The sequence below is a fragment of the Mauremys mutica genome, chromosome 4 (assembly GCF_020497125.1).
Source record: "Mauremys mutica isolate MM-2020 ecotype Southern chromosome 4, ASM2049712v1, whole genome shotgun sequence".
In the NCBI taxonomy this organism is placed as follows: Eukaryota; Metazoa; Chordata; order Testudines; family Geoemydidae; genus Mauremys; species Mauremys mutica.
Genome location: NC_059075.1, coordinates 96,120,158 through 96,133,978, shown reverse-complemented (window position 1 = coordinate 96,133,978; position 13,821 = coordinate 96,120,158). Strand labels below are relative to the sequence as shown.

General features: G+C 44.0%; 1 protein-coding gene across 2 annotated transcripts in view; it reads left to right on the top strand.

Annotated features, from left to right (window-relative positions):
• USP47 (ubiquitin specific peptidase 47) overlaps nucleotides 1-13,821 on the top strand; it is a 102,480-nt gene that overhangs the window by 63,191 nt on the left and 25,468 nt on the right. For both annotated transcript variants that reach the window (XM_045015162.1, XM_045015163.1), the window contains 4 exons: nucleotides 7,734-7,846; nucleotides 9,138-9,242; nucleotides 11,073-11,283; nucleotides 11,771-11,886. In XM_045015162.1, coding sequence (XP_044871097.1) covers nucleotides 7,734-7,846; nucleotides 9,138-9,242; nucleotides 11,073-11,283; nucleotides 11,771-11,886 — 545 coding nt within the window. The remainder of the gene's footprint in view (nucleotides 1-7,733; nucleotides 7,847-9,137; nucleotides 9,243-11,072; nucleotides 11,284-11,770; nucleotides 11,887-13,821) is intronic.

The window sequence follows — 13,821 nt, the reverse complement described above, 5'->3', positions numbered from 1 at the left end:
GTAGATTGGTATAGCCAATTTGGCTATATGATTGTTTACTTCCTTATCTCCTCCAAAACCCCCATCCCGTTCCTCTTCAGGGGTCACTCTCATGAGGGGATTCTCAGACAGGAAGTGGAGTCCCTCGTCCAACGAGGACCAGTAGAACTCGTACCTGTTCAGTACCAAGAGAAAAAGGGTTTTACTCTACATCCTAATCCTCCAAAAGAAGGGAGTTTGGAATTGTCCGTTAGCTGAAGTTTCGCATGGTCAGTGTGGCATTTATAATCTCATTCCTGGAAAAAGACATATGGTTTACCACTCCTGATATGAAGAATACTTGCTTTCATGTGGATATTCACCCGATACACAGACGTTTTCTCAGACCACTGCAAATACAGAATGCTCCCATTCAGCCTTACCACTGCTCCCCAAGTCTTTGCCAAGGAAGATTCCTGGTGCTAACAGCTCATTTTACATAGGAGAAGACTGTGAAGTTATTCCATCTCAACAATTTGCTTCTTGCTGCCAGGAGTTGTCAGGAAGCCCACAAGACAACCTCACTTATGCTTCAGCTAGTTTCCTCTCTAGGAGTTAAAGGCAACTTGGAAAAGTTTGTTCTTCTTTGAGTTCTTGCTCATGTTGATTCCATTCAAGGTGTGCGCAGGCCCACGTGCACAGTCATCAGATATTTTTGCCTTAGGGTCGGCTAAGGCTATCCGTAGGGTCGGCTGTGGCGCCCACTTGAGTGCCACGCTCATGCGTCAGTATATGAGGTGCCGCTGGCCCTACGCCCTCAGTTCCTTCTTAATTCCCATGACGGTTGGTCGAAGTGCCTTGTCTTGCATAGCAAGAGCGCTAGTGGTTCTTAACAGCACCATCGGTCCCCGGATCGCAGGTGTTTGTCCTCGTCCCCATGGCCTAGGATACTGGTCCTGCAACCCTGGTCGCTGGCTAGAAGGCCCAGGTCCCCAGCTCCAGGTTCTTCTTCCACGAGGCCTGGATTGCTGGAACGAGGCACCGATCCTCACTCTCCCAGTACTGACCAGCCTCCCAAGATTACCTGTGCGCAGATCTTTATCACCCAGGCAGTCTCCTAGGTGCTGGTCCCTGCCGCTGCAGGACCACTAGTCATCGCAGCACAGATCTCCGCTGCCTTGGTACCACTTCAGGGACAGGCGGCAATCCCTGCCCTCTAGACACCAGTCTCTGAGAGTTAATCGGCCTCCACAGCCCTGCCATGGTCACCGGAAGGGGATTGGTCTGAGTCGGAGCTGGGGTTCAGCCTATTGCCAAGGGGGTACAAATCCCTGTTAGCCTGTGAGACCAGCTCAGTGTCAGCGGCATGGCAGCAGGGACAGTGGCCTGGTCAATGGCCATGTTGGAACCCTTGGGGGGTACTGGTGATGAGTTGTCTCCATGATGGAAGTATGGGACCGACAACAGGCATCAACACCCAAGGAGCTGTCTCCAGGAAGGAGAACCCGCCCCGCCCCTCCCCTGATGATGCCGTCTTTGTCGCCGGCTGAAGCAGTGGCCTTGCCCTCCTGGATTGGCTGTCCCCCCGACGACTTTAAGAAGCACCAAGCTCTCCTTAAAAGGGTGGCTACCAACTTAAACCTTGAAATCGAAGAGTTGGAGGAGCAATCAGACAACTTGTTCAATGTCATATCATCCTCCACGCTGGCCCGCATTGCACTACCTGTCCACTCAGGTCCTAAAGTAGTATTTCATCCCCACCAAGGGATTTGACTATCTCTATAAACATCCATCAGTAGGGTTGCTGGTCGTGTCCGCAGTTAACAGGAGGGACAGATGAGCTGCACACCAAAAAACAAAGACGTCAAACGACTAGACCTCTTTGGCAGAAAGATTTATTCGACGGCCAGCTTACATTTCCGGGTATCCAACCACCAAGCCCTGTTGGGAAGGTACAGTTTTAATTTGTGGAACTCCCATATCAAGTTCAGGGAGGCCCTTCTGTAGGACCTGGCCTTTGAGTTTGCCACAATCCTGGAAGAGATCAAAGCAGTGGCAAAGTGCACCCTCCATATGTTGTGAGATGCTACAAACTTGATCACCAGGGTGATTGCTTAGGCGGTGGCCATGAGGCATAGCTCTTGGCTACCATCTTTGTGGTTATCCCAAGAGAAGCAGGCCACAATCCAGGACCTACTGTTTGAGGGGCTCTTCTCTGAGCTCACTGACGCAAGGCTGCATGGTCTTAAAGACTCCTGGGCCACCCTGCAGTCCTGGGCCTCCACACTCCGCAGCAGGCCAGAAAGCTGTTCCGGCCTCCTCCACCTCAGTCCTGGGGGCTTTCCTGGCAGGGGACCTACAGGAGAAAAGACAAAGACAAAGGGTTTAAGTGACACCGCCCTTCGTTCTCTCGATCGCCTGCTCAACCCGACCCTTCAAAACACCCGGGGGTCAGAGACAGGCGTTTTGGGCTACATGGCGGTCTGCACTTACATGGTCTGGCACGCACAGCTCCATCGCAGGCCCTTCCAGATGTGGCTCGCGTCTGTTTTCACCCCCAACAGAGACAACATAAACTGGGTAGTCAAGATTCCGGACCACATACTGTCATTGCTCACTTGGTAGTTGGACCCCACATTGGGGTTGGAGGGAGTCCCCTTCGCAGCCCTGTCCTTGTCAATCAACCTGGTCTCTGATGCTTTAGCTCTGGGATGGGGAGCCGATCTGGGCGATCTCTGCATGCAAGGTTGTTGGTTGAGTCACGATTGCTCCTTACACATAAATGTCAGGGAGCTCAGAGTGGTACACTTAGCCCGTCAAGCTTTCCTGCCTCATATAAAAGACAGAGTGGTTCAGGTCCTAACTAACAATACCGCTGCTGTGTTCTACATCAGCAGGCAAGGGGGAACCCAGTCTTCAGCCTTTTCCCAAGAAGTCCTCACGCTCTGGAACTTCTGTGTTCAGCAACCAGAAACACTTTGGCAGATCACCTCAGCAGGACCTTCTCGTCTCCCCATGAGCGGTCGCTCCATCCAGAGGTGGTAGTCATCATTTTCTACAGGTGAGGGACTCCCCAGGTGAACTTGTTTGCATCCAGGCAAAACAGAAAGTGCCACACTTTCTGTTCGATTTGGGGGGCAGACAGAGGGTCCCTGTCAGACGCTTTCCTGCTCCCGTGGTCAGAGGCTCTCATGTATGCCTTCCCTGCCGTGCCATTAATCCACAGAGTCCTCATGAAAATCAAGCAGGACAGAGCAAAAAGTAATCCTCATAACACCGACTTGGTCGTGCCAGCAGTGGTTTGGGATGGTGTTAGACCTCTCGGTGGCCGCCCCGTTATAGCTACTGCTCCAGCTGGACCTGTTCTGTCAGAATCATAGCAAACTCTTGCATTCGAACCTGATGGCCTGGCTGCTGCATTGTTGAATGCAGATGAGCAGCTCTGGTGTCCAATAGGTCCTGCTGGGCAGCAGAAAGCCCTCTAGCAGAGCAGCCTACTGGGGGAAATGGAAACTGTTTACATGCTGGTCTTCGGATAAAGGTATTCAACCCGAGAGAGCCTCACTACAGTTAATCCTGGATTACCTCCTGCATTTTAAGATCCAGGATCTTTCTCTTTCCTCTGTTAAAGTACACTTGGCCGCTATATTGGCCTTTCATCCTCCGCTTGAGGGTAGGTTGGTTTTCACCCACGACATTTCTGCCAGGGTCCTCCAAGGTTTAGGGTGCCTACACTCCAACATCAGGGACTCTGTTCCTTCGTGGACCTAAATCTTGTGCTGTCACGACTCATGGGAGCCCCTCCTCCTCCTTTCCTGGAAGGTTACTTTCTTGGTGGCAATAACATCTGCCCGCAGGGTCTCCAAGATTAGGGCACTTACCTCGGAGCTGCCCTACACAGTGTTTTACAAGGACAAGGTCCAACTGCGACCTCATCCGGCCTTCCTACTCGAGGTTGTTTCACAGTTTCATTTGACTCAGGACATATTCTTACCTGTCTTCTTCCCTAAGCCTCATAAGTCAGAGGAAGAGTGCAGGTTGTACTCTCTGGATGTCTAAAGGGCATTAGCCTTCTACATTGAGAGGACCAAGCCTTTTCGTAAGTCGCCGCAGTTATTCATTGCAGTGACCGACAGGATGAAAAGTCATCCTGTGTTGGCCCAGAGAATCTCCTCTTGGATTACTGCCTATATCCGCTACTGCTACGACTGGGCCAAGGTGCCCCCTCCGGCAATTGTAACCGCCCGTTCAACCAGTGCACAAGCCTCTTCGGCAGCGTTCCTAGCCCAAATGCCAATCCAGGATATCTGCAAGGCTGCCACCTGGTCGTCCGTCCGCACGTTTACATGGATAATGCTTGTGAGTCACCTCGAATGGAATGGACATGAGCAAGCCCTCTAAGAATAAAAAACAGCTTAATGCATTTAAATTACCCTTTTTGCCAGATTCCGCCTACATTACCTTCAGGCATGACTCTACACTGTGTATTCACCACACATAAACATGAACACTATGGTAACAATTCCTTCCAGAGTAACAGCTTCTCTAACATGGTGGAAGGACCCTCATCAGGTCTTTGTGGACATCCCCTTCCTACCATCTTCTCTTTTTAGCTGGGCAGTGCAAATGGACAGCCATATGTCTCAAGACACTTGTGCATCCTGGCTTCTCAAGGTATCCATCAACCTTCTGGAATTTTGGGCAGTTCAAGAAGCTTGCAAAGTTTTTTCTGAAATTCATAGTGTCTCACCATGTCCTCATAATGTTAGACAATATGGCAGCCATCTTTTTACATCAAGAATCAGGGAGGTGTGAGCTCAATCCCATCTGTATGTAGAAGCAGTCACCCTAAAGAACTGGTGTATCAAGAATCAAATCACACACTGCCGGCAGCTTACCTTCCAGAGACTCACCATGTGCTGGCAAATGCCCTCAAGCAGGCATTTTGCCATCTATCATGAGTGGGAGTTGCACAAGTCAGTAGTAGGTGACATTTTCACTCAGTTCTGTTCACCTCCCAAATGAAGAAGAAATGCAACACATATTGCTCCAGAGGTGCTCTAGGGCTACACTCTCAAGGTGATGGTCTCCTTCTTTCATGATTGGATCATCTGAGCTACACCTTTCCTCCTTTATTGCTCCTACCTTGAGAAAATTCATCAAGACAGGGCAAGAGTCCTCATTGACCCGTATTGGCCCAGACAGTTTTGGTTCCTGTACTTCCAGTGGCTGTCATCCTGCTAGCATCCAATCATTTTCTGACCTCTTGACCCAGGAGAGCAGCAGAATCAAGCATCCTAAGCCCGATATGCTTCATCCTACAGCTTGGTTTTTGGATGGCCATCAACACTAGAACATTCTTGTTTGGAATCCCTACAAACTGTCCTTAACAGCAGAAAGCTTCACTAGGAAATCCTGTTCAGCCAAGTGGAAGCGTTTCTCCATCAGGGCATGTCAGAAGCACATATTGCCCAAGTAAGAAGATATTCCTTAATTTTGGATTCTTCTTTTTCTCAAAATGGATGGCCTTTCCCTGAGTTTTTATGAGTCCACCTGGTAGCAGGCAGTATGTGCCCATCTGATGGTTACTTGGTTTTCACTCACCTGTTGACTATCAGATTCTTAAAGGACCTAATTAGCACCTTTACACCAGAAAGGAAGCCTACCCCTCATTTCAGCGTTGTGCTGTAAGCTCTGTCAAAGCTTCCCTTCAAGCTATTAGCTACATGTTCCACTTCTCATTTAGCCAGAAGGAATGCAACTTTCATGGATATCACCTCAGCCAAGAAGGTAGGTCAATTGGGAGCCCTGTTGATCCCAACCTTCTATGTACAAAAGACACAATTGATTAGAAAATCTCCCAGACTCTCTCTTTCTCGGTGGGGGAAAGAGTCCGAGATCAAGCTATCTCCTCTCAGAGGATCATGAAGGGGATCTCTGGTTGTATCTTACTGTCAATTTTCTCATCTTCCTCCATCGCAAGTGTAGAATGAGCCCTCACACCGAAGAGCAAAAGCAACATCTACAGCATTGCTTTAGGAAGTGCATCTGGTTGACATTTGTAAAGCAGCGACATGGACTCCCATACATATGTTTTGTGAGATATTATGCTCTAGTACAGTACTCTGCTGCTGATGGATCCTTTGGGACAGCAGTCCTTCAAACTACTCTGCTGCCTGTGACCTTATCCTTTCCTCCTTCTTGAGTATTGCTTGTCAGTCACTCATAGTGGAATACACATAGGGACTAGCACTCAAAGAGGAGGTTATTTGTGATGTGTGGTCCCTGTCTTTCCCTCTGCTTCAGACCTTGGATTTGTGGTAAAGAAGGAACTGGAGAGGCGGTTGGCCGAAATGCCCTTTCATTGGAGGCATGAGGGTGAGGGTGAGGGCACTGGGTGCATGCCAACAGACACTGCTTCCAAAGTTCTCTGACTCCGGGCACATGGAGCACATGTTTATCCCACATGGGAATACAGATAAGGGAACACACATCTCAAAGAACCTCCAGTTACCATAAGACAAGTAACCTGCTTATCTCTGTCCCATCCCATTCCAGTATATTTCTCCATACAGTGAATAATGGTATACCTCTAGCTTCAAAGGAAATACAACATTTTGTGTGTAATAGGGGAAAAAATTACAAGAGACCAGCTATAGGCTAAGTACCAGGTTCCAGTGATTTCTGAGAAGTTGGGTGGCTTTAGGTATCTAGTAGCTATAAAGAAATACCATATGCTTTAGTGGAGACAAAGATATGAGTTAGAGACCATTAAAGAATCCTCCAACTTGCAATAGGTTGGTGATAGAATGCTGTCAGCCCAAGGATTTTTACAAAATATATGGCTAAAATAGAATATCTAAGAGAAGAACACATAGAATTGAGTAGTGCAGCATTTGATTGAACTAATATTGGTCATTCCCAGCAAGAACCAGTAATTTCCATACGCTGTTTACTCTGAAGTTCCACAAAATCTGTAACTTTAATCAACTGCCGAGCATGTTTTCACAAAGATGCATTGGATAGTATTTTCTCAATAAATCCTCAAGTGAGGATTCTCAATTTTCAGCATCATCGGTGTCTAACATTTATGATATTATTTTCATATCATCAAATGCCTAACGGTGGCCAGCCCACATCTTCTACAAAGGAGGTGATATCCTAAACTACTTTTTAAACTCGAGAAGGAATGTGTCCAATTCCACAGGCCGTATGTGACACTTGTAGGCCAAAAGACAGCTTCATTTGCAAGTGTTAACTTGTTTCTCCTTTAACTTTTTGAGAAATATCAGATTCTACATTTCTCCCTTCGTAGCAGAGAATCTTACCTAGTGCATTACTCTATATTAAAAATATATATATATTTTATTTTATCATTATATTGATGATATAAGTTGGAATGTTCTCCTGTTCCTGAAAGGTGAGTGAGTTGATTGTAATAAACTTCTCTTTTAGAACGTAGTCTTCAGTCTTGATGCCCTTGATAAACAGCAAAACTCCTTGCTGACTCTGCATTATTATCTAACACTATACTTAGTGGAATTCTAATCTCTTTGATAAAGTATAACTGAAGAAATAAAATCAAGCTGACCTCAACTCCCCTTGAAACACAGGCAAAAACAGTCAGTAGCTTAACTGAAAAGAGTAAAGTAGGAAGGGATTTGTCAGGTTGCTGAGAGGATATTGTAAACAGTGAAGAATTCTACAGAAAAAGTGCCATTTAAAAAGTAGTCTTCCTTTTAATCAGCATTTAATTTGTGTGTTTTTATTTATAGAATTTCTTGAAGTGAATGAATATCCAGAGCATATTAAACAATTGGTACAGAAAGAAAAAGAGTTAGAAGAGCAAGAAAAGAAGCAACGTGAAATTGAGCGCAATACTTGCAAGGTTAGAATTCCAGGTTGCTTAACATTGACTCTACACTTCTATTAAGAACAGTTGAAATATGTTGTAAATGATTACTACAATACCATGAGTCTTATATAGTGTGTGAAGTATTTAATAGGTAGCTCAATAAAAACTAAGGCGCTACATATCTGAATGCCCTACAAAGAGGAGGGCAGGGCTATCAACTGTAGTCAGCTAGATCCCTGAATTTTAAACCACTAAGTAAACAAAAGTGCCATATTTTAGTAGTCTCTGATACTCAAAATCTTTCTATATACCAGTGTGGCCCCTAGAAGTTTCCTTCAGAAATGAGATTCCTTGTCTGGTTTTTAAATTTAATTTTCTGGTTGGAAATATATAACAAGCAAAAAGTGTGGCAGCTGTGATCATGCAGCTCTTAGGGTAAATTTCAGTCAGTCCACTTTAGGAGCAGATGCTGTTTTTCAGTGACAGCACTGTACAGCCTTAAAAATTACATTGTTAACACGAAACTGTACTTTCACATCCCTTGTTGGTAAATTTTGGAAGAGGATGCATTTTAATATAAAATTTATTTCTTTATACTGAACATTGTCTACTATTTGGTCAATCTCTATAGTTCTGGATCTGGCACTTTGTGACTTGTAATTTTAAACCTTTTGTTCAGCAAATACTGCTATTCAGTTTCTGTTCCACCTTCACCCCAGTGTTGCCTTTTAAAGTGTTTTCAACTGGTTGAAATAAGGCAAAAGCTTCAGCTGTGTTTTGTTTGGTTAATTCAAGATGTGGCTGTCCATTCAAACATAGTTTTACAGTAAAAGACTTTACTGTATGCTCCATTTATCCAAATGGCCAGGAAGGCACCCAAAACTTTCAGATATCCAGGCATTCGGATAAAAGGAAGCTCTATTTTGAGCTGCAGTTTCAGTGCATGTAGCCCTATGTTAGTGAATCACCTGCTAATACTTTCTCAGTTAGCTTCTTAGCACCTGTTATAGCTAATCAGTGGCTTTGTTGTGTTAATGGTACTTTGTTAAAGAATGAAAAACAATTTTATTGAAAATAAATTCTAACTCTTTTTAATAAAGTACAGACTATAAAGCATTAAACGAGCAAAGCTGTTGATTAGCATTAATAGGTTCTAAATGGCTCACTGACAACTTATTAGCAGGTGATTATTATAGGGCTAATTGGGGTCACACTGTGGGATCAGATTTTCTGGTAATAGGATTTTGAATAAATGGCAGTGTACTATATTTGCAAATGCATTTGTGACAGATTAAGGTTATTCATTCTATTGATGTTTTTACAGATAAAATTGTTCTGCATGCATCCTGTGAAACAAATAATGATGGAGAATAAATTAGAAGTTCATAAGGACAAGACACTGAAGGAAGCTGTAAAAATAGCTTACAAGGTATGGCATCAGGAATGGCAATGTAGCAAAACTGGCTGATGTAGTTTGACTGCATAATATTTGTCCATAGTATATTTTTATATATTCATTTTACCATCTTTGACTGCTCTCTTTTATATAGAAAAGCAGCACAAGGCATTCTATTTTGATACTACTGACAAAGTTATTCCATTGATAGCTGAGGTTTTTGTATAATTGGTGTGGCACCAACCCTTCCTTTAAAAAACCAGTTTGGCTTCACATACCCATATTCTGAAACCTCAGTGCCATCTTCGTGGTTGGTTTATCACAAGTGATTTTTTTTCTTCTATCAGTGATTTAACTCTAATCTCCATATTTTGAGGAAGTATGACAATTTATAGTAGGATTGCAGTAATAGTGTGAAAATAAATATAGGCAAAAGATAGTTGTCATGAAGGTTTCTGAACACTTGATCCAGTGACATTTATTCCTAATTCTAGAGGGCCAATGGATGACTCTTTTCAGATAGACTAAAAGAAGCATGAGTTGTAGATGCTCATATTTCTAAAGACATCTAACTATAAAGGACATCCAGGCCAGGGACAGATTAAGGCTGTCCAGGACCCTAGGCATACCACAACTCCTGTGTACTGTAATGGTGGCAGGGGAACATGGGTGCAGCCACAGTGGGCTTCCATTTCCTTCCTAGAAGAGGCAACAAGATCAGTCTCTGCCTGCCACCCTCATCACCCAACCCCTCTCCCCACCCTCACAAAGAAGTAGTGGTAGCATGGGGCCCCTCAGTGCTAATCTCAGCACCTGGGATGTATCTGCTTGGGTGGATGGATTGGACCTGCTGCATTCTTTCGTTCCTGCCTTACAGCATGTTCTCTGCCGGAGTGGTGTTAGCATGGCCCCTCCAGAGCAGGGGGTCTTGGGGTGAAAACCCCATTTGAGATGCTTGGGCAATTCATCTCTCTTAGAGCTATTGTTTCAGGCTATGTGCAGATGCTACTGCATCAGTTACTCTTACATCATATTTTCAAGCTTTTCTTTGCAATCATGGAATAGGAGCTTAGTTTTTTAAACTGAAAGTTCACATTGTGATGTGATCACATGACTCTGTTAATTGGGGCTTACAGTACCTATGCCATGGCCCTGAAGTCACCACTTTTAGTCAATATGCAAACTTCTCTGCTGTCCAGACATTTTTCTTGGATTGTGTCTTCAGGTGCTCAGGGTCCCTGTTTCCACAATCATCTCTCCTAACTACTCTTGGTTTCACTTGTACTCTTCTCCCTAGTCATATTTGCTTTGAGAAGGACAAATTTGTCTTCTGCCACTCTGTCTGATTTGAAAAACAAACATCAAACATTCTTCTGTTGGCCTCCTGATAAAAGAAGTAGCATAAGGTTCTGAAGACAGCAGCTCTTTCACTTTTATTAGTAGCAGCAAAGAATCCTGTGGCACCTTATAGACTAACAGACGTTTTGCAGCATGAGCTTTCGTGGGTGAATACCCACTTCTTCGGATGCCACAGGATTCTTTGCTGCTTCTACAGAACCAGACTAACACGGCTACCCCTCTGATACTTGACTTTTATTAGTGATTGTTTGGCATGCAAAGCCATAATCCAAGTGACATTACCAGTTAAATACTGTGTATGCCAAGAGATGTGTGGGAGATAAGATAGTGGTAGTAGGACCTTGGCTAGGTCAGGTTTCATGTGAGAACTTAATGCAGCCAAGAAGAACCATGTTGGTTCTCAAAGGGCTATTGGAGCGGGGAGAAATGCATTATGTTAAAGAAAAAATATATATACGTTATTGTGAAATAGTATTTAATTTCACTTCTGCATTTACATTCTAGATAATGGATATAGAAGAAGCAGTTCCTCTGGACTGCTGTCGTCTTGTTAAATATGATGAGTTCCATGATTACTTGGAACGATCATTTGAAGAGGAGGAGGAGGATATACCAATGGGACTCTTACTTGGAGGAGTCAAATCAACATACATGTTTGACTTACTTTTGGAAACAAGAACACCTGACCAGGTTTTCCAGTGTTATAAACCTGGAGGTAAGAAATATAGTTCCATAAATCTAAAATCAGCTTAAAGTTTATAATGTACGGTGTAATGATGATAAATACAAACTCTGCAATGTGAAACAAAAATGCTTAAGAGTGTGAATGGATGAGATTTTTTTCTTGAATTAGATTGTAGTAAAACCTGTAGCATTAAAAAATGTTAACTATTCTAATTGTTACATTTTTATGTAGCAGATGCTGACAGTGTTCTAATTAAAGCAGTGCTAGAAAGCATTGCTATAATTAGACGATACATTGAATAACATTTTTATCTAGTTGGCATTAGATTAGTTGCTTATCTTACTGCCTGCAAGAAGAATGCTGTGATCGTGACTGCTAGTGGAGTGAGTTAAAACTCATGTATATTTAATGATAGTCTTTAAACGGTATACTGTAAACATCACATTTCTGGTTGGTTGGTTTGTTTGTTCGTTTTTTAACTGAATCGTTCTCGTACTATATTTTCTCTTTGCTACAGAAGTTATGGTGAAGGTTCATGTAGTAGACCTAAAGACTGAATCTGTTGCTCCTTCTATCAGTGTGCGAGCATATTTGAATCAGACAGTTACAGAATTCAAGCAACTCATTTCAAAGGTAATTTATAGTTTTTTAATTCAATCTAAATATGAAAACCTAGTATGATTTAAATACCATGAGTGAGAACCTCATGCTGCTCCCAGGCCTTCAGACTACAGTAACTCCTCACTTAAAGTCATCCTGGTTAATGTTGTTTTGTTGTTACGTTGCTGATCAGTTAGAGAACGTGCTTCTTTAAAGTTGTGCAGTGCTCCCTTATAACGTTGTTTGGCAGCTGCCCTACTTTGTTCACTGCTTGCAGAAAGAGCAGCCCATTGGAGCTAGCTGGTGGGGGCTTGGAACCAGGGTGGACCGGCAGCCCCTCATCAGCTCCCAAATCCCCTAAGTTTCCTGTGCGGCAGCCGCACAGCAGGCTATCAGTTGCCGGCAGTTCTGCTGTCCCTCCCCCCACTGCCATGTGCTGCTCCTGCCCTCTGCCTTAGAGTTGCCCCTGGGAGCTTTCTGCTTGCTGGATGGGGGCGGGAAAGGGGAGACCTAATGTCAGGGTGTTCCCCTGCTCCCCCGCCCCCCTTACCCCATCTCCATGGTGGGGTGGGGAAAGGGGGGACACGTAGGGCTCAGGACAGAGGGAGCTTGCTGGCAGCAGCTGCTGTCTCAACGTGCTGATCTACTTAAAAAGGCAATGTACTTAAAGTGGGGTCAGTGTACTTAATTAAAGAGACAATGCACATCTCTCACATATAGGGTGTATGTCTCTGTCTCTATCTGCCATGCTGTCTCTGTCTCCATTTGTGCTGCCTTGTAGAGTGTGAGGCTACATTAATAGCAATATGTTAACCCTTGAGGGCTCAGCCAAGTACTAGTTCATCATTTAGCAGTAAGGTATTCCCTGGGAAATATCCCACCCTCTGACTTCACCACCTCAACCAAGCTTCACAATCATCATTGCTGTGTACAGTATTAAATTGTTTAAAACTTATACTGTGTGTGTGTGTTTTTAAATATATATATAGTCTTTTGTCTGGTGAAAAAAATTCCCTTGGAACCTAACCCCCCCCCCCCATTTACATTAATTCTTATGGGGAGATTGGATTCACTTAACATCGTTTCACTTAGTCGCATTTTTCAGGAACATAACTACAACGTTAAGCAAGGAGTTACTGTACATAGAAGTGCCCTGACAGCCCGTATCCAGCCAGGAGAAGATTCCTGAGAGACAGACACAGCAGAAGACATGTACAGTTGCATGCAAAGACTCACTCACAAGCCCCTGGTGTAGGCAGCATGCTAGTGGTGGTGTAACAACATGTAGCGTTACAGTCCTCTCCTTCCCTGAGAACAGCCAAGAATCAGGATAAGTCCCTTCGTCCGCAGAGCTGAAAGTTCTGTGCTGCCCTTCAGAGGCTCAGCAGGGAATCTCAAGCTCAGTGTTAATATGAATGAATAACAATACCTCTACCCTGATATAACGCTGTCCTCGGGAGCCAAAAAATCTTACTGCATTATAGGTGAAACTGCGTTATATCGAACTTGTTTTGATCCGCCAGAGTGCGCAGCCCCCCCCCCCCCCCCGGAGCGCTGCTTTACTATGTTATATCCGAATTTGTGTTATATTGGGGAGAGGTGTATATATGGCTCAAATTCCAGGGTAATCCTGAAATCTAAATTTCAGCTTCTAAATAGATGAGGTAGAATTTGTTATATTATGGGATTACTGCATGTTACTGCTCTTGCAGGATACCACTCTTGACAGCTTTTATGGCATAGGATGCTTTCATTTGGGGGCTGATTCGCCATGGTTGCAGTGGTATAAGACTACAGTAACTCCACTGTCACTATTAGAATTACACTGGAATAAAACTGATTTTAGTCAATCCTTATGTAACTTCCCATATAACTTTTTCTAATATTAAATATCACTGGAAAAATGAAGGAAAAAATCTCCCGCAAAATTCAAAATGTTGAAGATGTTTCTATTTCAAAGGGTTTGAA